Source organism: Ostrinia furnacalis, unplaced genomic scaffold (genome assembly GCF_004193835.3).
Source record: "Ostrinia furnacalis isolate ACB-3 unplaced genomic scaffold, ASM419383v2 OfSCF1544, whole genome shotgun sequence".
Classification (NCBI taxonomy): domain Eukaryota; kingdom Metazoa; phylum Arthropoda; class Insecta; order Lepidoptera; family Crambidae; genus Ostrinia; species Ostrinia furnacalis.
In genome coordinates, this window is record NW_021131783.1 from 1 (window position 1) to 25,426 (window position 25,426).

A 25,426-nucleotide genomic window follows, 5' to 3' on the forward strand; every position below is an offset into this window, starting at 1 on the left:
TCAAACATTATCATTATCAAAATACAAAAATAATATTAATTACGCTTATTTCATCGACAGTCATATTTATTTATTTTATTTTATTAAATAAAATAAAATACCTCTTGTGAAATACTGGGAATATAGGGTACAGCCGCAGAATGTTCTTCTGCCATGTGTGCTGGCTCAAATAAAAACTAAAAACAAATAACCATTTAGAGATGGAATGTCATAATGTAGCTAACATTTTGAATATAACAACGCTACTCAGGTCATGTAGATTTGGGAAAAAAATATGAGGAAAAGTTTCATTAAGCTTATTTAAAACTTTTGAAGTTTCAAAATAAATGCTTTAGTTTAGATTTTAATTAACCTTTTGAGGCAATGCATATGTAACAATACGCCGGCGTCCTCCTTTAGTCGTATATAAGTCATTTTCTTCAAAGTGACAACTGCAAATGACACAACGTTTGCTTGGGATCCAATCGTTGTCGTTGTTACAATTTCTTATTATTTGAATCCAATCATTTTTCCATATTTCATTTTCATTAGGAAATCTAGTGTACAAAATTTAATAAAAAAGTAATTTTAAAAGAAAANGTGTGAATGTGTGCGTGCCGGCCTGTACGTACAGGCGAGCTGGTGTAACCTAATGTCACAGTATTTTGTTGATGAGACTCCGTCCGCCTTTTTTTATAGGTCCATGGTTTTAGTTTATCAATCATAATAATCTTCTTGACAAGATAAATCGTCAAACAACTTTGACATCAACATCTGAATAATTTTGAACTTTACTGACGAACAGTTAAAGATTATTTTCTCTAACTCGAGATTATTCTGTAACATAGTTTCAAAAGGTAATATGTGCTCGCGATTCGTTGAAGTAATCAATTTGAAAACTGACGAACCTTTTCATTCCGTGACTGTACAAGGATGCAAGTGTCACTCGCTCTTACCTGTTTTTACCCGACTGCACCAGAGAGAGGGTAATTGACATTACCTACTCATAGTAATGACGCTTTTCACTGTGAATTGAACTGTAAACTACAAACGTTCAACCATCAGGGGACTCATCAACATCATTAACAAGACAATTAATTTAAGTCGGTGTTTTGGACCCAAATTGTTCTACAATTATACGTCTTAATAGCCGTTAGGAACTTTTCAACTTATCACAGTTATTATTAAATACCTTTGTGTAGAAATCATATTATTATTTAAATAGTTCTTGGTTTTTTTTAGACAACTCTAGAAAGAAATAGAAAGCTGTGAACTCAAAACTCAACGAACCGTGGACCAGTGGTACTGGGTTCGATTCTAAGATAGGGCAGACATAGTAATAAAGATTTTGCTTTGTGTTCCCAGTTTAGCTAGAATCAGGCAAACATCAAATAGATGTCAGTAGATAACAAATAGAAGTAGGACGCAGTGCAGCATAGGACGTCCACCTACCTACAAGGTAGACCGACGACCTCATAAAGGTAGCAGGAAGGCGCTGGATGCAGGCTGCCACCAACCGGCAATGGAAATCATTGGAGGAGGCCTATGTTCAGCAGTGGACGTCCTATGGCTAAAATAATGATGATGATGAGATGACGAATAGAAACAATAATTTTCTTACCTTACCTGACACAAAAGAAATCATCGAAAGACACGTCGTTCAATAATTTTTACATTATTATCTGTCAGGAAGAATTAACTTTACTTCTTTACCACGCTCTTTTTATATTAAAAGGGAAGGGTAAAGTAAATGTACTTCATAGAGAAGTTTAACCAACCTTGGACCATTGCTTCCTACATTGTTCTTTTTACTTTATTTTACAAGTGGCATTTGTAAAAATGCACTGTACAGAGATCTTTAAAAGGATTTAAAAACTTGCATCCAAGGTTATCCGAAGTGTATAGACGACAGCACATCAGATTATGCATTTTATTGCATTATCACCTTTATTACTAAGGATATAAGAAGCCACTGTGTTTAGCCCAAAGTAGCCAAAAAGTTCGCAACGCGTCTTTGTTACAATTGGAATAAGGTTGTGTTGTCAACTTTTTGCCACTTTGGGTGTCACGAACTATTTGACGCTGACTGTGCAAGAGGCTCGTATCACTCGTATTGTATAAAAATTCAGTAACAAGTAGGTAGGTATTCTAGGTATTTGTATGGGGCACACAGAAAACCAGCGTCGTGGTCTTCTTCACCGTGAGCCACGGCATATTTTATGCTGATCTCATTGCGATAGGCATGTTGTGACATGGTGGTGGCACTAGAGTGCTCAGTTCACTTTTTTATTTCCATATAATATTTATGAAAAATAGATGGACAACAAATTCGTTTTTTCCTTTTGGATAAAGGAACCCTAAAAAGCTTGCTCATTCGTTTATTAAGGAAACCTACATTAAAATTGTTATAAGGTAAAGGAACCTAGATTTTATAGGCATTTATAATAATATTTACAATTAAACTTAAAATTACTTAAAAACTTTATTATGTTAACTACAAAATATTTTTACAAAATAAAAAAAATATCACCCACAGCGCCGCAGTCGGAATGGTGCCCAAAAGGCTGGCAGCATTGCCACGTTGTAGTATGGCCAGGCTTATTCGTTGAACAAAATAACTGGCAGCCTTTTGATCACCAACCTCTGTGAGCCTCTTTGCCAGTTCTTTATATCTATATATATAAAAGAAAGTCGTGTTAGTTACTCCACTTATAACTCAAGAACGGCAGAACCGATTTAGCTGAAAATTGTCAGGGAGGTAGTTTAGAGCCAGGAGAAGGACATAGGATACTTTTTATCCCGTTCGAAATTAAAAAAAAGTCTGCTTATTTATTGCCATTAAGGCGGAACAAAGTTCGCCGGGTCAGCTAGTATGTTATAAAAGGAACCTAGATTATATCTGGCTCTAAGAACCACAAAAACTATCTGCGCAGTAAAGGATTTTGAAGGCCAAATCAAACGCGATTGGAAACTGATATTTTTTGTTTTAATGCGTCATTGACTACATTTTAAAAGTTTGTTTTACGATATGAAATAGACCCACTATTTCATGAGGAAAGCTGCTTCTGTCTATCTTTTTGCTTTTTCAGAATATAATAGTCTCATTGGTTAGTCGACACTTGTAGGTATTTCTTATGAGGCGAAAATAGCCACTGGGCTACCGGACCACTGGGTCCGTGCAGCGGATGTCGGACTGCTATGTTGCGATTTGAGGGTCGCTTTGTAACCCGAACATAAGATTAGCTTAGCTAAAGGTTATTGTGTAAGAAGGTAATTTATTTATTTACCTATTTATGAAATAACATGAAAAACTAAATGTAAAAATATATTTTATGAAATAAATGAGTAGTGTTCTGAATGTCGGAGCCCTATGGGAGGGCTCTCAAATTTTACAGGGCTCGAAAATAGGTATTATAGTAGGTATGCAGCAGGTTTTAAGAAAGTAGGAGAAAGATTGCAGACTAATGCGGTGTCTCCAAATCCAATAGAAATACTTTAGATTCCACAATTTTCGAACGACCTTGCCGGTCTTCACCATCCCACAACCATGCGTTGACGGCTTATCATCGCGCGGTGCAAGCGAGAACGTGTAAACATACGCCCGTCTCTTTCCAGTTGTCGCTAAAATTCGGTCACTATCGGGGCCACTCGTTGATCGTTCATTCACCACGCATGCGTACTTTCTTCGTCCGCAGTGCGCATGTGCGGTTACTGTCAACCGCGCGACTCTCTCCGGCCGTAACCTCAAAGTAAAAATATTTCGTAAACATGACGACTGCTTTAGAGAAAGTCGCGATAGCTTTAATTGTAGGAGCAGTGTTCTTTTTGTTAAGAAGCATATTCCGCGCGGTGTACACATTCGCTATTGGACCATTAATCAATAAGGTGGATTTCAAATCTAAAGGGAAATGGGCATGTAAGTACAGTTTTGAGTCTGACAGAATTTTTCTTAATGTTTTTGCTATCGTAATTCGTGTAATGTTGCAAATTCATGTGCGTGGTCAAATCGTGCACCTTATCGCCGTATTATTGGCTAATAACAGTCATAATATTCACTACTGATAACACGAAATGCCTACCATTTCGGCATCAATGCATTCGTTCATCGATTATGTTTAATAATAACACTTCAAACTTCAACAAACCCAAATAAAATTGTGTGCAGTAACGTGACTTCAATTTACTCGGAGCACTCGGAGTCGGAGCTTCATACGTAGGTAATAAAATTATGTATGTAGGTTACATAAGTGTCACTCACTTCCTATCAATGCTGACTTGATAATCATGAATAAGGTCATTGACCTGGGTGCAATAAACGTAACGCATTCAAACAAGTTACTGATGCTAGCTATCTCCTGTAATACAATACAAATGATATTAAAAATAATGAGAGAAAAGAAAATTATTGATGACTAAGTAGGACATTAGAATGTACAAAGAAACACAATCTGAATTCAAAACCATACAAGGAACTGATTCAATAACAGAGCCAACACAATTTGAATTCAAAACCATACAATGATCTCATTCAATAGAGACTGGCTCTGAAATTTAAAAAAAATAGCTATCTTTTCCTCAAAAAAATTCGAGGAAGTGACAGGAAAGTATAATACTTATAGCCCAAGCCAAGCAATAAATTGTGAATTGGGTTGAAAATTTGACAACAGAACTGGATATTGTGATGACCCACAGTCCAAAAAATAGAGGAAAAATATTGAGCTAAAAAATATTTAAAGAGCTAGGTACCTACTACAGAATGTACCTAAAAAGTGAATAATTTATTCTAAATCAATGAACATTAACCCCAAGAGGTATATTTCAGAGGTTGCGATTGTTTTTCAGGAGGTATTAACAATAGACTGTCATTACCTTCGTCTGTGACATTGTGACGTGATTGAATTTTCAGCGTTGTAAATAAGCTATTTGCGCACGAATTCTCTCATGTTCATATTCCATACCTACTTTGATGAAATTAACGAACTTACGTAAAACAGTAGTGTTTAGGTATATCATAAATCAAAGCATTTTCTTTTCTCCATGGACCCAACCAAAACCAATGTCATCAATCGCATTCCCCCTAAATAAATAAACCAAAGCTAAAATCGTTTTTTGAACAGGATTCATCGTAGTTATCCTTTGCAAACATATTATTATTTACAATTGAAGTTTAAGGAATAACAAAGTTAGAATAGGATTTTAACCTCACAAAAACTAAGTTTTCTAGGTAACATTAGAGTTCAGTCTGGTTTTTCACTAAGATTCTTCATCATGAATCAGAAAATCAAAGATTCTACCATATTCCAATGGCTTCCCGATATTAAATAGAGCTAAACTTGTACGATTTCTGCTCTCATGATCTGTTACAGCTGATACAACCAAAGTTGTAGCCAAAATAACTTTCTTACTTTCACATTTTTCTCGTAAACTTTGAAAGGCTAATTTGGAATTTTATCCCCAAGCTCAAGTTTAGCACCACATCACAATACACGCACCCCAAATGAAGAGTTATCGCCGTTGGCTAAACAACTGTCCCTTTACTGTTTCCTGCTTAACTTTTACTTTATTCGTGCTCAGGGAGTATTTAAAGTTTGCCGACGTCTCTCGTGTGGATTTTACTTCTTACTGACAGTTCAAAACTATTCACTAAAGGCAACAAAGGTACAGGTTTCTGCAGTAATACAGGGTCGAAACGATAAGCTGGAAACATTGAATTTTCGGATACATCCAGTTTATTCTGTAACCTATTATTGATACGGTTTGATAGAGCTCATGAAGCACTTTCAGGATCAGTAACTAGTTTTTTGATATCTTGTATAGTAGTTTAGAAATAATTGAGTGAGATCACTTATCGTTTCCACTCTGTATAATTTTTGTTGCAAAAAACTACTTACAACTAAATACGATCCCAAAGTGCTTAGATTGGTACTTTGCTAGTTAAATGTATGCCTGGAGACAGACTAATGTGAAGAACTTTGCTTAGTGCTCACAGGTGAGGCTGAAAAGTTTAAAAAAGAACGTTTTATTTAAGTCTTTGATGCTAAACTTTAAGTACAAAAGACTTTAAAAACGTTAGTTTTTAACTCAACATTCCCTTGATTATTGTAGAATTTTCTTGATTAAAGACACCTTATTAACCTCTACTGTCTCTACGCTGAATATATTTAAACCTCCATCTACTATATTAGGCAGTATCTACGAGTATAACTTTTAATGATGATGTCATGCCATCTATAGCTTTTTATCACCATAATAGTGTGGGCGGGGAACTTACATAACACGTCATTGCTTTTTACTATAAAGCTATTGAAATGGACTAACATAATAATGCCAACCGGGCAGCATGGAAAGCATTGGGGGAGGCCTATGTTCAGCAGTGGACGTCCTATGGCTGAGATGATGATGATGATGATGATCATAATAATACCAAGAGGTCTACGCCATTATTTTCATCATAGGCCTCCCCCAATGATTTTCACATCGCCCGGTTAGTGGTGACCTGCAACCAGTGCCTTCCTGCTACCTTTATGAGGTCGTCGATCATCGACTGTGTGTCATTTAAAGAATGTGTTCCGCACATTTTCTATGGGAAAATGTATTACACTGCTTCATTATCAGCACTGACCATTATGCCAACTAAATTCTTAAACGCTTCATTCTGAGCTCTAACCTACATCATTGTCCCAGCAGTGGTATGATTAATGTCACAAATGTTGTTACGTATTGTAAGATCAATTTGATAAGGGCCGATTTTTCCAACGTCGCGTAACTTTTATTTGAAGAATAAGTTTGGCACATTGACAGTTTCGATATGGGAAATATGTCAAAATGACAAGTTTATTCTTTAGATAAAAGATATCTGACGATTGAAAAATCAGCCCTTATTAAGTATGGCTTATTTCAATCAAAACCTCTTTCGATACCCACCTCTTATTTGTTTTTGTTTTTCTGTGTTGAAGTTGTTCATCACATGGATTACCGCATCATGCATAATTTCTCTGCGCAATTTCTTGGTTACGTGCAAGATAACTGTTGCGCCAGCTTTGGTATAACGTTTCGTATATTACAGTTAATGAAGAGCCGTATTATTTTCCTTGTTTTGCGGTAGGTTGTAACAAAGTTAATTATTATTACATGCTGACCACTATCGACTTCTCTTTCAACTAACCAAGCAGTAGCCATCACATGTTTGGCCAGCAGGTCAAATCAATATTTAGCCAGTGCCAGTAAGCTCTGTTCAGCTTAGTTACTTTGCTGCTTATCCAGCGGAGTTGCTCTATATCACATCTTGCCATCTACCCTTCTTCTCCTGACGGGACTAAGAAATGACTTGGTACCTACTATCTCCAAATACTAAGTCATAAAATAGCCCTAAATCCTACCAAGATGCTGGGGCAGTAGTTACAGATGAAACTAAAATACGGACACCATTCTATAGTATAAAACTTTGCAGATAAACGTGATCCTTCTCTAGTATTATAGCTCTTTATAAGGCAAGGAGCCTGTTAGCTAGGTGACGATACTGAACTGGAACTGGGAAGTCGACCCTTAACTTCGAACTCCTCCTATGTTCTTCTGATTAATTTCGTTGCGGGTCCAATGACAGTTTAACTTTCCTCCGGGACAAACTTGACCTTCACTGGTTGGGTTTTTATTGGCGGTCAAGCTGTAGATCCTGGCTACACAAAAGTTGCAGCGGTGTGAACGAGAGGTGGGAATAGTCCCGTAAGTGATGATACTCAATGTATAGTTTTGTTGAACTTGTTTTTTTAATAATTACGTCAAAAAATACGAATAAAACTAGTTTAAAGGGTAATTATTATTCGGCTATGCTAATTCAATTGAACACAATGCCATAAAAATTATGGGGAATGTGAATAAATTAAACGCTAATGGCAAATACTACGCGAGATACACGACAAATAGTGACATAAAGCTTGATGATGGTATATTTAAACTAAGTTACCTACTTCAAATAACTGAGGACCTGTTTGTTTTTGTCTATGTAATAACATTCTTAAATCTGGTTTAACGCTTGTAGGTACATAGTATGTTAAGTAGGTATGTTTCGATACATTTAAACATGTTTTTTTTACACTTTGTATTAAAATTTCCAAAAAATTTACTGTTAAAAATTTAGGATATAAGAATTAAAGTCGTAATTTTAAAGGAAAGTAGTTCAAAAATAATTATTTTAATCGCTCCACTTAAGATATTTACTAAGTTCATTAAGCTGAAGCTAATGTGCTGATGTGCCATTAAAATTCTTGGAAAGCATGTATTTAATACAGCGCTCTGAGGAATTTCATTATCTCGAGACCACTTCGTCTTAAAATTTGTTGGTGTTACAAGTACAACAGTCAATAATTGATTATGCTGAGACACTAAGCCGTTGTTTGTTTACATTGTTTTTATTTAAATAATATGATAAATATTATTTAGATGACCTGCATATTATTATATCGTCAGAAAAGCAGGTGGTCAAATACGTGTTTAGTCAAAATTCGCAAATCGACAGAATCGCGAATTCACAATTTGCCAGATTTTCAACGAATCAGATTTTCATTAATTCTCTCCGGACTAGCACTTATAATTATTAAACTAAGCTCATTTGTATAGTGTCACTTGATTCATTTCGTTTAGCTTATTATCTGTAGCAAAATTAATTTATTTGGAAATTGTGGATATTGACCATGACCATGACAGAAGCTACACTGATCACATTCTATCATTATTTTAGTAAATTGTTGATTTATTTACCCATAGTCTAGACGATGTTTGAGTGATATATTAGAAACATAAACCAATACACGTGGATAAATACTTCATTAAGTAACTGTATATAAGTTATTTGTGATTTACCGTAGGTATTTTGTAGAGAGGACTATGTTATATAATTTTTCAGGTCACATAACTCCTAAAAATATGCAAAATTCTCATTTATTTATAGAAAACGCATTGTAAACTCGTAAACAAAAATTTTACACATGCGAATATGACCCTAATTAAAATTGGCATAGAGTCGACGACAACAATCAAACGCGCCGCAAACGTTTGGCGCGAACTCGGTGAATCACGCAGCTTTCACTCATGCGCATGCCAAGCAAGTTCAAGGGAAAACGCGTCATAAATCTTTAAGCATAAGGTTGTCTTCACTATGACAATAACGTTCGTTTCCATAATAATATAATTCAAGACAGGTCTCTTGAGAAAGTTGTAAATAGTCGAGGTTACAAGGAAGTTGACTAAAATGTCCTGCTCTTAGCACAATGCTAGCTTTTCCCTGTGACTTTGTCCACTTTCGTATAAGATAAGAAAATGACAGTAGTGGACTGTTGGACGTAAGCCTCTCCCATCAAACGTCCAAAAAAATTAAATCTAAAGAAGGCAGTTCTGCTGGTCAGTTTCCAAAATTGGTCTTATTTTACACTAGCTGTGCCCGCGACTTCGTACGCGTAAAACTCTTGAATATTTTTTCCCATTCTCGGAACATTTTTCATTGATGCTTTGCTGCTCTTGGCCGTAGCATAGTGTTAATAGCCTTCCTCAATAAATAGGCTATCCAACACAAAAACAAGTTTTCAAATCGGTCCAGCAGTTCCTGGGATTAGCGCGTTCAACCAAACAAACTCTACAGCTCTAGTTTCTTGAGACCGAGTCTTAAGATAAAACCCAAGAAGCTCTCAACCCAAGTTCCAAGTGCTCCAACAATAATCGTGTACACGCTGATAGAGCTGAATCAACAATTTGCGGGTGGCGCCATCTACATAATTTGCAATTGATATCGCGGGTCGAGTGAACCCGAATGAATATTTATACTAGTCTTCTGGATTGCCGGTAATTTTGCTGAGAATTTAGTGGAAGGTGCTGTTGTTAGATATATCGTTATAAAGATCTTATTCAAGACTAGCTTATGCTCATGGCTTAGCCCGCGTCAATATTTTGTTGGTCACAGAAAAACTTGTGGAAAAACTTCATCGCGCGCGTCCCTTTTTAAAAATGGGGATAAAAACTATCCTAAGTTCTTCTACGGGACTCAAACTATCTCTATACCAAATTAAACCAAAATCAGTTCAGTGGTTTGTGCGTGAAAGTGTAACAGAGTTACTTTCGCGTTTATAGTATTAGTAGAGATTTTATCACATAACCTAAGACGTGAAATCTAAAATCATTGTGTATTAAAAAGAGCATCTTCTGACATTGTGTTACTGTTTTATCGTTGTGTCATTAATTTATAATTTTATACACTTTTTTATTTTATCCTGAAATCCTTAAAATTCCATCCTTTTGAATTTTAACCATCTATCACACTTTTTTTATGGTTTTTTGGCGAATATTTGTATCACCTCATATTATTATATACCACATGTATGTTTTTCTTATAATAATTTATCTGCCGAGCGTCCGGCACCTCATCTTGCTTGGTGATGAGATTTTTTAACGCGCAAAAATGTTTTTGTGGCCCTTGGGTTTATCCACAATTCCGGTTCAGGGTCAATTGCGATTAGTAAATTATTACACACTGTAAAACCCTGGTTTTCCTAAATAAATAAATAAATAAATAAATTAGTAAACTAGCCAATGTAGCAATGAGTGGGAAATACAGGCCAAATCCTCTATCGACAGCACATCAGGCTACCCATTTTTGATGCAAATTACGTAAAAAGGTAACCACTGTGGGTTCTTGTGCAGTTGTAATTAGGCGCCCCTATTACAACTGCACAAGAACCCACAGTGGTTACCTTGACGTGCCGTCGTCTGTACAATAAATAAAGTAAATTAAATTAATCCCGCTGCAATTAAGACTACCTATATTGAAATATTCATTTGCTCTAGTAAATTAAAGAAAGTAAGAAAAAAATTTGGTACAAAGTAATAAAAGCAAGAAATAAGCACGTCCTCTAGAGACTAAATAACTTGATGATGATGATGATGATGATGCTAACCAATTCAATTTTGTTTCAGTGGTGACCGGCGCCACAGACGGCATTGGCAAGGAGTACGCCAGACAGGTAAATTGCTATCTCCATGTTTATTATGCAGTAGCTTCTGATGCTATACGAGATTATAGTGCTGCCTGACATGTGGGCATTGGGCTATCGATAGATTGAGAGTCGATGTCGTGCCCTGAGTGCCCAAGCAACTGCACTCAGGAGGATTTGATGAGTGCTACTGACAACGCCACTCTTGTGGCGGAGTTTTGGGCTGACACTGTGCAGGTTTGTTGTCGACACGAAAAAAAAAGAAGAGAGTCGATAATTTGGGTATTTCAATAATAGGGAATCAAATTATTTATTTGTAAAACATGTAAAACGTGTAAAACATCTCACACGGGAGAAATATTAAGCTCTTGGATATAAATCTACTTTGAATATTATTCCAATTATTTGATCACCTAATAAAAGTATTAGGTAAAGTTAAATCAAAGTAGCAGATCAGTCAGATTGTGAAGAAAAATATTCCATCAAACATAATTGACAAATTAATATTAATTATGTAACTTAAGATGATTAAATTTCGTCATCTTTACAATAAAATTAAAACCATTGTGTAATTAGAATTTCCAAATTGATCCCTATTAATTATTACCGTTCATGGACAAAATCTGTATTCATTGGACCAAATTAAATTAACGGCTCAACAGACGCGAAGATTTGATAAGTGAATTTCATCACTTTTTACGTATAATATGTTTGTAAATACTCGTATTTGTTGCTACGACGAACATTTAATTTTCGTAAACTTTTATCGATATAAGTACCTAAATGTGGAAACTTTGCTGATTTCTGTCCTATTTTTTGTGTGATTATTTGTCTGTATATGAAAATTGTTTGTTTCCCTAATATAAATAAATAAATAAAATAAAATAAAATAAATAATTTGGAACTATTACACTAAGAGCTGGTGAACGCCAGACCTACGTCATTTTATAAAAGCTGAAAGTTTGTCAGCCTGTGCTCCCAATATAGGATAGAATGTTGGTGAATCATGAAGTTTGGGTCATCGTGGCTTTGGCAGCTATCCTAAAAAAACTGTCTGGCAAGGAGTTATAGCAGGAGCATACGCTGACAAACTTTCAGCTTTATTAAAATGACGTAGGTCTGGCGTTCACTAGCTCTTAGTCTACAGGGTGGAATTTTGTAATGCCACCTGGAGGGAAAGTACCCTTAATACTGTAGATAGAAAATTTTACTCAAAGAAAACATTCCTTTATTTTTGAAAATAAAGACAACAGCATTCAAAGATTTTCGAATTTTTTTCAAAAATTTACCACCATAACATACAATTTTCTGTAAATAATTACAATAATTTAAGATTTCATGCTTTTCCTTTCATTTGATTTATCAAGTTTGTTTGAGAGATTTCATCCTTATACTTTAACCCTAACGATTGATGCAATAAAAATACAGAGTGTAATTTTTAACAGATTTTAGTTAGTTCGATTCCCGAGTGTAGCAAGCAAATTTTTGGAAATCGTTGAATGCAGTTCTATTTCTTTTCAAAAATAAAGGAATGTTTTCTTTGAGTAAAATTTTCTGTCTACAGTATTAAGAGTACTCGTACTTTCCCTTCAGGTGGCATTACAAAATTCCACCCTGTATATCGATAACCCATAAGCTAATGGTCTCCATCACTATATGCATGAGGTGCTAAACCACTGACAAGATTCTGAAATAAGATTATTGTGGTCTAACGCTTAGCCATCAATTTTAGTGCCGCAACTATTAACTACTACGGATTGCAGTGGATAGTCATTAAACGTATTATGAATAACGTTAGTGAAACTAGTCGATTTTATGGTGTGGAAGAAATTCTGTTAGGTAGGTTTATTTTTACTGTGACTATTGGTAAGATGATAATTATGTCTGAGTTTCTTGCGCTGCTTCTTCTCAGCACTGGCCCATTTATTGTCCCGAAGCAGTGGTAGGGTTAATATTGGGACGTGTAAAAGTGCTTTTTAAAAGCCTATTTGCTAAAATAAATGAGTTTAATGAGTTTTATGTCTGACCTTAAAATAAGACCTCAAAATCAGCCATTACAATGATGGGGGTAAATATCATAATAACATCAAAAAGAGGAGAAGATTCATTCAAATTAATATTACTTATTTGACTAGAATACCGCTACCACTAATTAAGGTAGTGCTCTTTTCAGGGCGCCGGGAGTCCCACACACCACCCTATTCCCCGGCAGTGATGATGGTGCGCAAAGCGACAAAAAGGGCTGTCTTTTTTTATGTACGTTAGGCAAAATGTGTCTTTAAGACTAAATTACCCTAGTGCACCCTTCAGAGCATCGTGACTCATGAAGTAAATTCCACTAATATTTCCATTCTTCTTTCCATTTGGTTAAACTCAAAATTCCCTCTGCTAATGTTAATAAATCATTCTTTTAAATATCCACGTGCACTGCAAACGGTTATATTAGCATTTTATGTAAAATGGCGTATAACTAGCGGACACGCCGGCCATGCAATATGCATGTCGGGTCTAGTCTTGATGCATGACCTGGGGAAATATGGCCTTTTCATTGCTAGCTGAGATTTGATACGGTTTAGGTTTCAGCTAGGGATGATTTTAACACGACGGGCGTTTGTAGGATACGGATTTTGATTCTGTTCTTGGGCTAAGTCATTCCCAAAATTTTTGAATACCTACAGTTGCATCAGTTGGGAGGTACGTACACACGCATCATTTGGGAGGTCGTGACTGTCGTCACTTTGCTCAGAAGTGGTGACAATTCAGAAAAATAAAATAGGGCTGGCTAGATATTTTATGTTTCTATTTGTGAAAACTGTCTAAGGCATTTTTGATCTTAACCGCCTCATCTATTAATTATTACATACCCATAATATGCTGCTTGTTTTCCATAAAATAAATAAATTAGTTAGGGTTATGGGAAACCGCTGGATGCAACAAACTGCCCCGAGCCACTTAGTTTGATGCTTAGGCAGTCAGGGAGACCTATGTCATAAGCTGTGGACTTCTAAACAGATGATGATAGATAGACTTTATGTCACAAAAACCTGTCTGATGATGATGATGATGACTAATTTGGAATGTTTCTTTGCAGTTGGCGGCTAAAGGCTGTGATATCATTCTAGTCAGTCGTTCTATGGACAAACTCAAGACTGTAGCTGAAGAAATTGGTAAGTACCTATTTTGTTGGTTCAAATCCAGTAATACAGGCAGTAAATACACATCACCTGTTCTTACATTCAATAATATATTTTAATTAAGTTCATACAATTTAAACTTACATTAGTTAACGCCTTCTCAATAACGACGCCCATTATAAACGGGGCCCTTGTCGCACAAAGAGCCCTATGTTCTGAATGTAACATCTCCGATGTCTAATAGGATCCAGCACTAATTCAGTTAACTCAATTAAGAAGCCATTTGTGTCTAGTGGAATTGTTTTTGATGTGATGAATGACGTTAGACCAAAGATTTATGTTGTAATTTTATGTTTAGTACCACCCGTTTATGTTAGAGGTTATGTTATACGGTCATATGTTTTGGGAAACTTGCAGCCCAATAGTACTTAAATCTTTTTATTTGAAGAATTTGACTTACCAATTTATCAAACGTTGCCACGCTTCATACACTGCTATATAGCTCGTACACGTACTATTTTGCACAAAAATATGCAGGCGAATTATGCTGGCGACTTTACATGAAATAGATAAGATAATTTCGGCGAATTACGAATTCGCAACTGCATCCATATCGCATACTCCAGGTAGCATTACAAACTTCCACCCTGTATAAGAGTCGCGCAATGATATTGATACTGATTTACTATTTGACCACTCATGATCAACGATGAACCTATGATCAAAATAGCGTGTTTTCTACGGCCTAAGTCTTGGTATCCCATGAAACCTAAAGCAGTTGCGTGAGACCGCGGTAACAATTAATAAATAAATAAATGTTTATTTTCCAAAAAAGAGATACATATTCTTGACTAAATAACAATGTAAGCTATAATATTGTGTCTCGATTCGCTGGTACCTACTTGAAGGGCTTTAATTTTTACTTATAATAAAATTTCTTCTAACCAGAAAAAGACTTCAAAGTGGAAACCAAGGTGGTGCAAGCGGACTTCAGTTCAGAGAGCATCTACGACAACATCAAGACCTCTATTGAGGGACTCGAGATCGGCACCTTGGTGAACAATGTCGGCATTTCGTACGACTACCCTGAGTACTTCTTGGATGTTCCTGATTGGTGAGTTGGTCGTAAATAAGCCTTAAACAAATTTGAATGATTAACACAAGCAATCCTGTAAATAATCCTCTTTCTGGCGCAGTCAGGTAAAAACATAGAGAAGGCATATAAACTAATTAAATATTGTAAGATGGAAATGGACCAGTCCTGCATTTTTGATGGCTCTAATGAGATGACAGTTTTGACCTATAAAGGAAAATCGTTATTATCGTTTCTTTTTTATTTACTTGTGAATTAAATGCTTTTAGCTATTCAGCCAAGTAAGCATCTCCCAAGCACTTCCAAAATCGAAGTATAAAAAAGGAAATCAAAAATTGCCTCAAATATCAACATTCGTGTTCAAAGTCGCATTTGCCACTCCACAAAATCCAGCATTCCAAATTGATCCTTATCCACGTCTATAGCAGTTGTCGCGTCGCCTAATATCCTGGAGGTGTAAAATTGAACGGCAACCAGCGGTATTGCATCCTTGAGAAGGCACTCAATCGAATTCGAAATATTATTCACGCTTTTGACGTTCACGCGTCTTTGGGTTTCTAGGGACGTGAGGATTGAGGCAAGTTGGAAATATGAAATTTGAAATAAAACAAAATAATCACCAGATTATTTTGACGAAATATCGAATTGAAATCGACTGAAATCGATCGACGAGATGGTGCACAAAAAAAATTGAAATCACAATTTAGTAGGTACCTAACGTTAAAATACTTATGATGCAAGCTAAATAAAGTAAACCCTCGGTTGCACCATCTTACTTTAACTATAACACACGTCAAAAGTCTGCCAAACTCCATACAAACACACCGGTTAAAGTTAGAGTTGCAGTCCTTTTGTGTTGATTAAGTTTTAATGTACTTTTACCCGACTGCGCCCGGAGTGCCGCGCAATGAAATACCGTGCTATTGACACGGTAGCTCGGAATACTGAGTTGTCGATGCCGCTTGAGTATATTGAAATAGAAGTGAAATTGCTAAGAAGAAAGCTCAAGCTTCAAGTGTCTCGTTTAAACACTTCACGTGGAATAGTTCTCACTTTCTAATAAATTAATAATCAATTTTATTCTTCTTACAATCCTAATGATTTTCACAATCATAGAAAAGGCTATTTAATCAAACATGGCTGAAGAAGAATATTTATATGACGAGTCTACACATCATATTAATAAATCATTTTTTTCTAATTTACCCAAATCACCATCACTGACATTATTTCAAAGTCTAAATTCTTAGTAGCTAATTTAGTTACTGAATGATGTTTTCTAGCTGGATTTCATTCGATTATAATATTATCAATCAATACATTTCACATTACAAATCGATTATTGCCTTCAAAAACTCATCTTCCCTTTTTATTTTATCATTACCGACTCTCGTCAGAATCGATTTCAAACAATTGAATTCACTTAGCGTCCATTATTTGGAGTTCTCGTAAAATTAATAGGTTCAATGCTCGGCTGTTTCCAGTTTATGGAAAAATCCACCAGTTTATGGGGTATCAACATCCAGCATTCGTTTGGAAAGCTTGCTGTTTTCCAATATGGTGCCAAAATACTCCTCCTATATTAATGTTTTGAGAATTATACCGGGACATGCTTTTGCGTAAGACGTATTGTGAGGCAGTTAAATTTTATGCGACTGACATACAAATGGGTGTTGAAATGCCATTCGAAGATTTCGAAGTGATGATCTGTTATTAAGCGCATGAAATTTTTCGGCTTACAGTTTTTCAGACTGTTAATTTTTCAGTTGAGATTTGTGGTTTGAAAGTAATTTCATAGCAAATTTTATGGGCTACATTTTTCGAGAATTGGTATGGAAATGGAAATACCTGAGAAATCACAAACAAGTTAGTTAAAGCAACGTTTGCTTACTTTACGTAACAATCATGAAAAAACATACAGTACGGTATAGTATTTTAAGGTTATAGGAAAATGTTTTTCATATAAGTAATGTTGGGTAAAATAGTATGTTCCATTTTCTCATCGATTATGAATCCACTTGCTAGCGGTAATCCATACTACATGGAATGGAAATAAATCCAAGTATCCCTGCTAGTGGAGATAATAAAATATCAGTAGGGAAATATGTAAAGCTTTCTTACGTTCTTTTATATTGAACGATTATTCTATTAATATTCAACGCGTATATTCACCGCAGGCCGCCACCAACCGGCCATTGTGGAAATCATTGGGAGGCCTATGTTCAGCAGTGGTCGTCCTATGGCTGAAATGATGATGATTCATACACTTCTAATATCTACAGACTGATGGCATGTATAGCCCGTTTCCATTAGGTGCGTCTGTCACAAGCCATATAATTAGGTACCAAATTGCATCGTTATTCAAAATTTTCTGGCGTTAAGAGTCGCTTCTCGATCTAATTATTTTTAAAATAACTTGAAAAAATCGAACTGCTTAAAATGGGAATCAAGACCTTTCGCTTGCCGGGCAACTGCTCTTCCATCTGAGCTACTTAGACATTGAGTGAACCCGTGGAAATTTTCAAGTGTGTGTGCATCGTCTGTTTCTTACCCTCATCTAACAGGTCCACCATATTAACAATCCTTTCTTCTTCACCAGGGACAACAGGTTCAAATCCCTCATCAACGTGAACATCGTGTCAATGACGCGCATGACGCAAATTGTTCTCCCTGAGATGGTCAAGCGAGGTAAGGGTGTCGTCATCAACATCGCTTCTGGCACCGGCGTCATTCCGGCACCCTTCTTGGGGATGTATGTTGGGACTAAGGTAAGAAGATTTTGGAGTAAAGTGTGTAAAGTTATAGCTACTGATTTTATGACACAGGACTGCAATTTTAACTAAGCTTCCTGAAGAAAATGTACAAGCTGAGTAATTCATAAAATGTGTAACGATATTTTTTTCGTCGGTTTTAAACCATGTCAATATCAACTTGGTATAAAGCTTTCAAATAATTTAGGAACTAGAGGTTAATGCGCCCTAAAGTAGTTAACATACCATAGCCATGGACATATTTGGGTTTGAGATGCTTGAGGTGCCATTTTCAACCGACTTCAAAAAAGGAGGAGGTTCTCAATTCGACCCGTATGTTTTTTTTTCTATGTTTGTTACGCGATAACTCCGCCAATTATGAACCGATTTGAACAAATCTTTTTTCGGCGTATAGGTAATACCTCAAGGGTGGTCCCATTGAAATTTAATAATAGAAAAAACAACCCCCAAGGGTGGAAAATTGAGGATGAACTTTTTTATACGCAATATCTACGCTGATTATAAATCAATTTGAACGATTATTTTTTTGTTGAATAGGTATTATCAAAAGGGTGGTTTCATGCGAATTTGAAGAAAATATGTCACCCCCAAGGGTGGAAAATTGGGGATGAACTTTTTTATGCGCAATATTTTTAATTTTTAGTTTTTTTTTGTGTTCACGCATTTGAAGTCGGTTTTATTTTTTTAAAAAGTTAATTATATCATTCGTACACCCACAACATACTTAAAAGCGAGCGAAAATAACCTTTAACCAAACGAAACTACGAGTAACATACTCGTACGTCAAAAGTCAGGGTCACATGTAAAAATGAAAACAGCATAAATTATTATAAACACGAAAAACGTGTAAAAAAACTGCTCAGTTTCCTCTGAAAAGTACCTACCATAACAATATTATTTACAGGCATACGTCATCAAGCTTACCGACTGCCTCCGCATTGAGTATGCCGACAAGGGTATCCTCTTCCAAAGCGTGAACCCTGGATACGTCCTCTCTAACATGTCAGGGTTGAAGAGGGAGACTTTGATGTCCCCATCAGCTAAGAAATTCGTGCGATCTGCCCTTGGCTTGGTGGGAACAACGAGCGACACGGCCGGCTATTTCCCACACTATGTCCTGTTCAATACGATCCTGTTCGCGAAGGACATGTTTGGACCTGTCATCGAATGGGTGGTGTCCAGGTCTATGCTGAACGTGAGACGGCGTTACCTCAAAAAGTACAAGAAACAGTAATTTGATTCGGGTGAAATGTATTAACATTGGGCTGGCGTTTGACTCGGACATTTAGCTGTAACGTTCGTGAAGTTATGAACGGGAGTTATATTTGGGAAGAATAGGAGCAGACAAGCGACATTGTAAGCTATAATGACGCTATCCTGATCACAGATTTCTGTTCTTATTCTTCGTACTACTCAAAATCTCGAGTCTACTTATTTCAATCACTTAAAATAATACTTCTTGCTGAAACTAAATCATACAAGTAGATCTCGATTCACAGTGGTTTGTAAATGCTCCATCAAAATAGTCCTAGTCAGTCGCCAGCCTTTTAAGCCATTCACGAACAACCAGCAGTACTATAGCTTCAAGCTGTAACTAAGCTAAATACCACAGGTGCTGCTTCAACAAATAAGACCGCTTAAAAAGTTAATACAATCCTTAGTGCCTTTTTTGTGCAGAACAGATTCGCACGTGTGCCGAAATCCGAATCACAAGAAAAAGGAATATCCATTGACTATGACTTTTTGAGTGGTATTTGTTTTTTTGTTTAAATGAAGGATTCTTCGTACTTCATTGCATTGCATTTAAATTGAGATAATTGTAAGTTTCCTCGATGATTTCACAAAATCTACCTCCCGAACAAATATTGTTGTATGAAGTTTCCTTTTATCCTGTGTTTGACCTCTTTTTACGCAAACAGAATCCAACAATCTTGCGTGTAAATAAGATCAGCTGACTCCTAAGGGCACTTACAAACTTGCAATTTCTTTGCGCATTTTACAGTTGATTTTTCATACGACTGTGACACGTTTTACGTGCGTGTAACACGTTTTAAAAAACTGATGATAAAGTAATTATTATCTGTTTCAGTATATTTTTGTCCTAACATATTAGATTGTCGGATTCTATAAGCGTTGGTCATTTGCCGCATGTCATAATTTTTGCCAAGATTAACACCAAAGATGTTAAGTAATTAACATTAGAATAAAACGCTGTATATTACCTACCTGCGCTGTGAAATCTAGTTTTAAATATGAATTTGTAATTAAAGCCTTGGAGGACATTTTAACATTTTTCTCAGTAACCTCAACTCTGTAGGAGGGTTAATTAAGAAGTTAATAAAACCTTTTTAGTTGCAAACTAAACGAGTTTGCAACTAAAAAGGTTTTATTAGATAATATTTTTTTATTAAATCTACTTTTTGAGTCCTCCTGGGTTTTATTACTATGTAGTTCTCTTAAAATGGTAATGCACTGCACGCTCTTGTGATTTCACTTTCTGTGCCTATGATATCCAAATATTTTAATTGTATGTACATACGACGCCACGTCAACGTAACCACTGTGGGTTCTTGTGCGGTTGTAATATGGGCGATTTTGCAACAAAAATGGGTAACCTGATGTGCTGTCGTGTGTACCTACAGTCAGCGTCAAATAGGTAGTTTGTGACACACAAAGTAGCCAAAAAGTTCGCAACACGTCTTTGTTACAATTGGAATAAGGTGGTGTTATCAACTTTTTGGTCACTTTGGGTGTCATCATTATACATATTTGACGCTGAATGTACCTACGTACAACCCGATCAAGCGAACTGCGCACCTCTGGAATGCGACTTTCCCTCCCACTTACCCGCACACCACCCCGCATTTGCCCCGTCCGTACCAGAGCGTCGATGTGACGTCACAGCGCCAGGTACGCAGTTAACTCGACCGGGTTCTAGTCGATAGCACGTCAAACTGCATTCTTATTCCAAAATAACACGTATAGTCCAGTCATTATAGTAAGTTCAAATTAATTTTGTATGAACTTGGTACAATTATTCTTCATACACCTGGGCAGGTTATAGTATACTTAGGAATTCCCACGAGAACAGTAATTAGCGGGAAAATCCTTTTGTATGAAAAATCTAAACGCTTAACGGAAGTTAGACGCTTGAAATTTGGCATGTAGGTACCTTAGTAAACTCAAAGCTTAGTTACAACAAGGAATTCCCGAAATTCCCACAGGAATTAGCGGGAAAATCCTTTTGTATGAAAAATCTAAACCGCTTAAGTAGACCTGAAGTGATGCAGTGACCGCGCGCTCTCCGCCCTCTATCTCGAAAACGGTTCACCGTATAAAAAAAGTTTTTAAACAAAATTTGTAGAGAATTTAGTATTCTACAATATTGATAATAAATACAAATAGCAAAAAACCCATAGGAAATGAGATATTTCTAAAAAAAGCGCAAAAAACCGATTTTTGTGACCGTTGACCTTAAAATTTAATAGTTGCTTACACCCTACCATATGTAGATTTTGAGACAACTTTTAGGGTGTCAATATACAAGTATTTACAGACTTACAGCTGGGTATCTCGAATTCCGAGATTCTTACCTAATTTAAGCTTAAATGACTGGACTAGTATTACAACGAATAAGATTCTACACTGTTTGCCTAATATGCTGCCATTTGTACTTCTATATTTAATTGCTTGAACTTACTAAAACTATCCTTCTCAAGTTTTTTCGATGTAATAAACTGATTTTTAATCATTTAAACCAGTACCTATATTAATCTTGCCATACCTTGCAAACAATTTAGTTTAAAAGTGTACATAGAATAGTCAATTAATATTTATGTAAAAGTAGTGTGAAAGCAATAAATGGGTTGAATTAGTTTTAAGTTTGGTTCCTAAATAAATTATGGCTTGAAACAAAATTGGTTTGATTTTCTTCGGTGGTGGACTATTATCATGCTTTTAAAACACCAATACATCATAACAATATACATTTTTAAACTGATTTTGTACGTGGAGTTGGAGTTTATGCAAATATTTTTCATAATTATCTTACTGATAATAATCTCTCTGATAGTTTAAAACAGGCTTTATTCAACTTTTATTTGAAAGATAGCGTGATTCAGATTTCAGTCATTTTCCATCATTATATTGTAGCCCGGTTCACAGCTTCAAAGTAACGGACTTTGTAATACTGAAAGAAAACACACGGACATAATACTCGTAAAATAATAAAAGTTATCCATAACAAAGATAATCTTCATGGTCGAACAATGACTATACAAAAGTCAGTCATAATAAAATAATAATTACTTACTGCTTGACAATGTTCTCAACGGTCGAACAATTACTTTAAACTATGCTCTACTTATCGGATGTATGAGAACTAATATTTTTCCTATACAAAAGCAATACTGAGTATTATGCGGAACTATCGATAGTGCCCTCAATGGACCTAGAACAATATTCAGGGTATCGATAGTAAGCCATGTGTAATAGACATCGATACTATCGACTCTTCTAATACTCGAGTACGATGGGTGTTGTAAATTGCATTAAAGCCTACAAATGCACAAACGAAATGCAACATTCTATTCGAGACTTTGGACATTGGAGCGTGAATGTTAAATCTTTATTTTATTCAGACTTAGCTTCCGTACTGAGTTAGGTCTAGCGCACACGACGTGTTTAGTTACTGTAGCTGCTAAAGTATTAATACTTAAATCAACGAATAAATAAAATGGTACTCTATAAATAGATGTGTCCTCAAAATATTTACAACGCAGATTTTTTATTTAGAAGATTCTGAATGTTCAAAAATTCGAAGTCCTAGTTATAGCCCAATTCCTGGAGATAGTTTTTAACACTTATCTTAATATGTGTATTAAATTATAAAATATGCCCTGAAGTAGGGATACTCAAGAAAAGCTTGTCACCCTAAAAATATTGCTATTCTAGAATTTACTAATGACCGTTTCTTTTCCAAAGCGACTCGGCTACAAAAAATGACTTACTTTTAGTAAGTTTTCAAAGTAGGCAGTAGGTACTCATCGTGTGCGTAGGGCTTAACTTGAAGCCAATTTAAATAATATACTGTGTTGAGTTTGACTGTGCTCTCCCATAGATTTCCTCTGACAGGGATATCCTTTCCCAGGGCAATGTAAATGTAATGCGATTTCCAGGGATTTGTACTTGGAGAGGTATTAAAAATTACTAAAGCCATATGTAGGTGATACCTATAATTACTTTCATAAGTAAACAAGATCAATTCGTGCAGAAATAGATAGATTTTATAGCTTAAGAAGAAGAGGGAAAAGGCAGAAGATAATGTAGGTAGGTACTTCATGTTCTTAGTGTAAGAATCAAGATTGATTAAGGGAACGTATCCGTTACATTTAGGTCAATGCTGTACCACTCATAAACCTTAATTTTTTTTTTTTCTTTTTTTATTTTTACTGGAATAAAATAACTTTGCGCCAATATCGCAAATCAGTAGATTAAAATGGTGAAGATACGTGTACATAATATGTAAAATACTTCTTAAATCCTACAACTGGTGGTGGTATACATTTATAAAAGTAAGTAATATTCTCATTAAAAATATCATTTCAGGAAAGGAAAATTGGAACCGTAAGGCAGTTGGGAGTTATTTGTATGTGAAGTTGAAACAACGAACTAAACTCAAAGCAGACTCAATAATTTTAAGTACAATGTTAATTAAGTTGTTTATGTTATTTACAAAAAGTTTAGTTGTTATGTGTTGATTGTTATAAAAGGTATGCGTTCTGTACAAACGCTGACTCGTACTGAATAAGGCTGAAAAAAATTTACATAAGAAATCATTGTGTTTCATTACCACGTAAAATCTCTTTCACTGCACCTATCACAGACTATGACCAAAGAGAAGTGACAGTACGTCAAACACTTTCTTTGGACTGTCATGTCAAAATCAAATGTCTTCTAATTTACCATAAAAACAGAAAATCCGCACAAAATATCAAAAATACACAAATGTAACGGTTACAAAAATGTTAGAGTACTCCGGTACGATGTTACAAAAAGTACGTTAGCGAACTATGGGTAGAAAAGGCGAAGGTGCGTGCGGATTAAGTTTCAATCTCAACCAACTGCTGATGGTGATAGGGTCTATAGTGATACTGGTGCTGCTGTTCTTGGTCGTCTGTCACATAACCAGTGGACGTTAGAGAATGGGGAAGAAAGGAGTTTGCTATAACGTCGATGTACTCCAGGTTTTGCTGATCGCATTTGCCTTCGTGACACTGCTCATAGTTCTCAGTTGGATGTGTAAATATTTCCAAGGGGCCTCCTGCTAAGACACCACCATGGGGACGTGTGGGCTGGTTTTCTCCCTGAATCAGATGCTCACAGTCATCGGTTCTTTAGTGGTGCTACTACTTCTGTTTATCCTGGTCAGCAGTATTGTTACGAAGAAGACCTAAGACTTAACTATGTGCAAAGGACAGAGTATCCCTAGATATCATCAGAACATCGATGTGCTGCAGGTCATAATTGTCGGATTCTCGTTCATTATTTGGCTGATCTGTATGAGATGGATGGCCAAGTACCTACAAGGACTCCCCCCATGAGTTACACATTGGAGATGGTGGGCAGCAATAGAAGTGCCACCATGTCGACAATAGCATTGCAAGTATCCTGTTAGCATTGTTATTTATTTACGGTATTATGTAATAAACTATACACAGCTGATTGTTTGTCTCATTACAACAGTAAATAGGCAAAGATATTGTAGCACACAGTAGTTACTGTTAGATTCAGCGAATGATTAATTAGATTATTTTGGGAAAATGGTTTTGAATAATGCTCTGTAATGTTGAGATCACTCAAGGTAACGTTTTTTATTATTTACTTATCATCAATTGAATTTCAAAATGAGTTACATGGGCACCTAAAAAGTACACCTCAAGGTTACCAAAAAACACCTCTACTAAAATTCAAGTCTATCCCTCAGGTGATGTGTGATTTTTTAGGTTTCAGACTTCCAAATCCAAATTAACCCTAAAACAACGTTAGCTGACAAACACGGGACGTCCCATGTAAAAAACGGGGCATGTCTTCGGGGGACGCTCGCAATCCGGTAGTTAGTGGAGATTGTAATTAATATTAAAACCAATTCGGCGAGCTCCGAGCGCAATCTAGTGTGGAGTGGATCCATTTTGTTTTTAGTTTTTGGGAAGCGAGGAATACTTAAACAACAATCTATGGTAGTTTGTTAGTGCTTTTAGACGAAACGCTCGTACTAATCGATTCTGTGATTGCTTCACAGTTAATTCAAAATAGTAATAGCCCACCCAAGTCAATTTTAACAAGTTTGTTGCTTGTTCGATAGACAGGGAAAAGTAAAAGAAACCTAGACACATTACCTACAATGCTAGAGAAAAAATATTGCGATTAGCCTGTTTAAAAATTAAAATCACATATTAAAATCAATTAATT

The 25,426-nt window shown here is 35.9% G+C and overlaps 1 protein-coding gene across 2 annotated transcripts; it reads left to right on the plus strand.

Annotated features, from left to right (window-relative positions):
- Positions 1 to 3,655: 3,655 nt before the first annotated feature.
- spidey (hydroxysteroid 17-beta dehydrogenase 12 spidey) lies at positions 3,656 to 23,782 on the plus strand. Of its 2 annotated transcripts, XM_028304869.1 has the most exons (7): positions 3,656 to 3,895; positions 10,942 to 10,988; positions 14,050 to 14,125; positions 15,041 to 15,206; positions 17,785 to 17,953; positions 18,861 to 19,174; positions 23,564 to 23,782. In XM_028304869.1, exons 1-7 carry the CDS (start codon positions 3,748 to 3,750, stop codon positions 23,583 to 23,585), a joined length of 942 nt encoding a protein of 313 aa, XP_028160670.1. In that variant the 5' UTR covers positions 3,656 to 3,747; the 3' UTR covers positions 23,586 to 23,782. The 2 variants fall into 2 exon arrangements, with proteins under 2 accessions (XP_028160670.1, XP_028160671.1); XM_028304870.1 differs by lacking the exon at positions 23,564 to 23,782 and having other exon boundaries at positions 18,861 to 20,090.
- The last annotated feature ends 1,644 nt before the right edge of the window (positions 23,783 to 25,426 follow it).

Bases quoted from the DNA above. Each gene is read 5' to 3' on its own strand.
- spidey (XM_028304869.1), top strand. From the start codon at position 3,748: ATGACGACTGCTTTAGAGAAAGTCGCGATAGCTTTAATTGTAGGAGCA. The intron at 17,954-18,860 runs GTAAGAAGATTT...TATTATTTACAG, and splicing joins GGATGTATGTTGGGACTAAG to GCATACGTCATCAAGCTTAC. The intron at 19,175-23,563 runs GTACAAGAAACA...ATATCATTTCAG, and splicing joins AGACGGCGTTACCTCAAAAA to GAAAGGAAAATTGGAACCGT.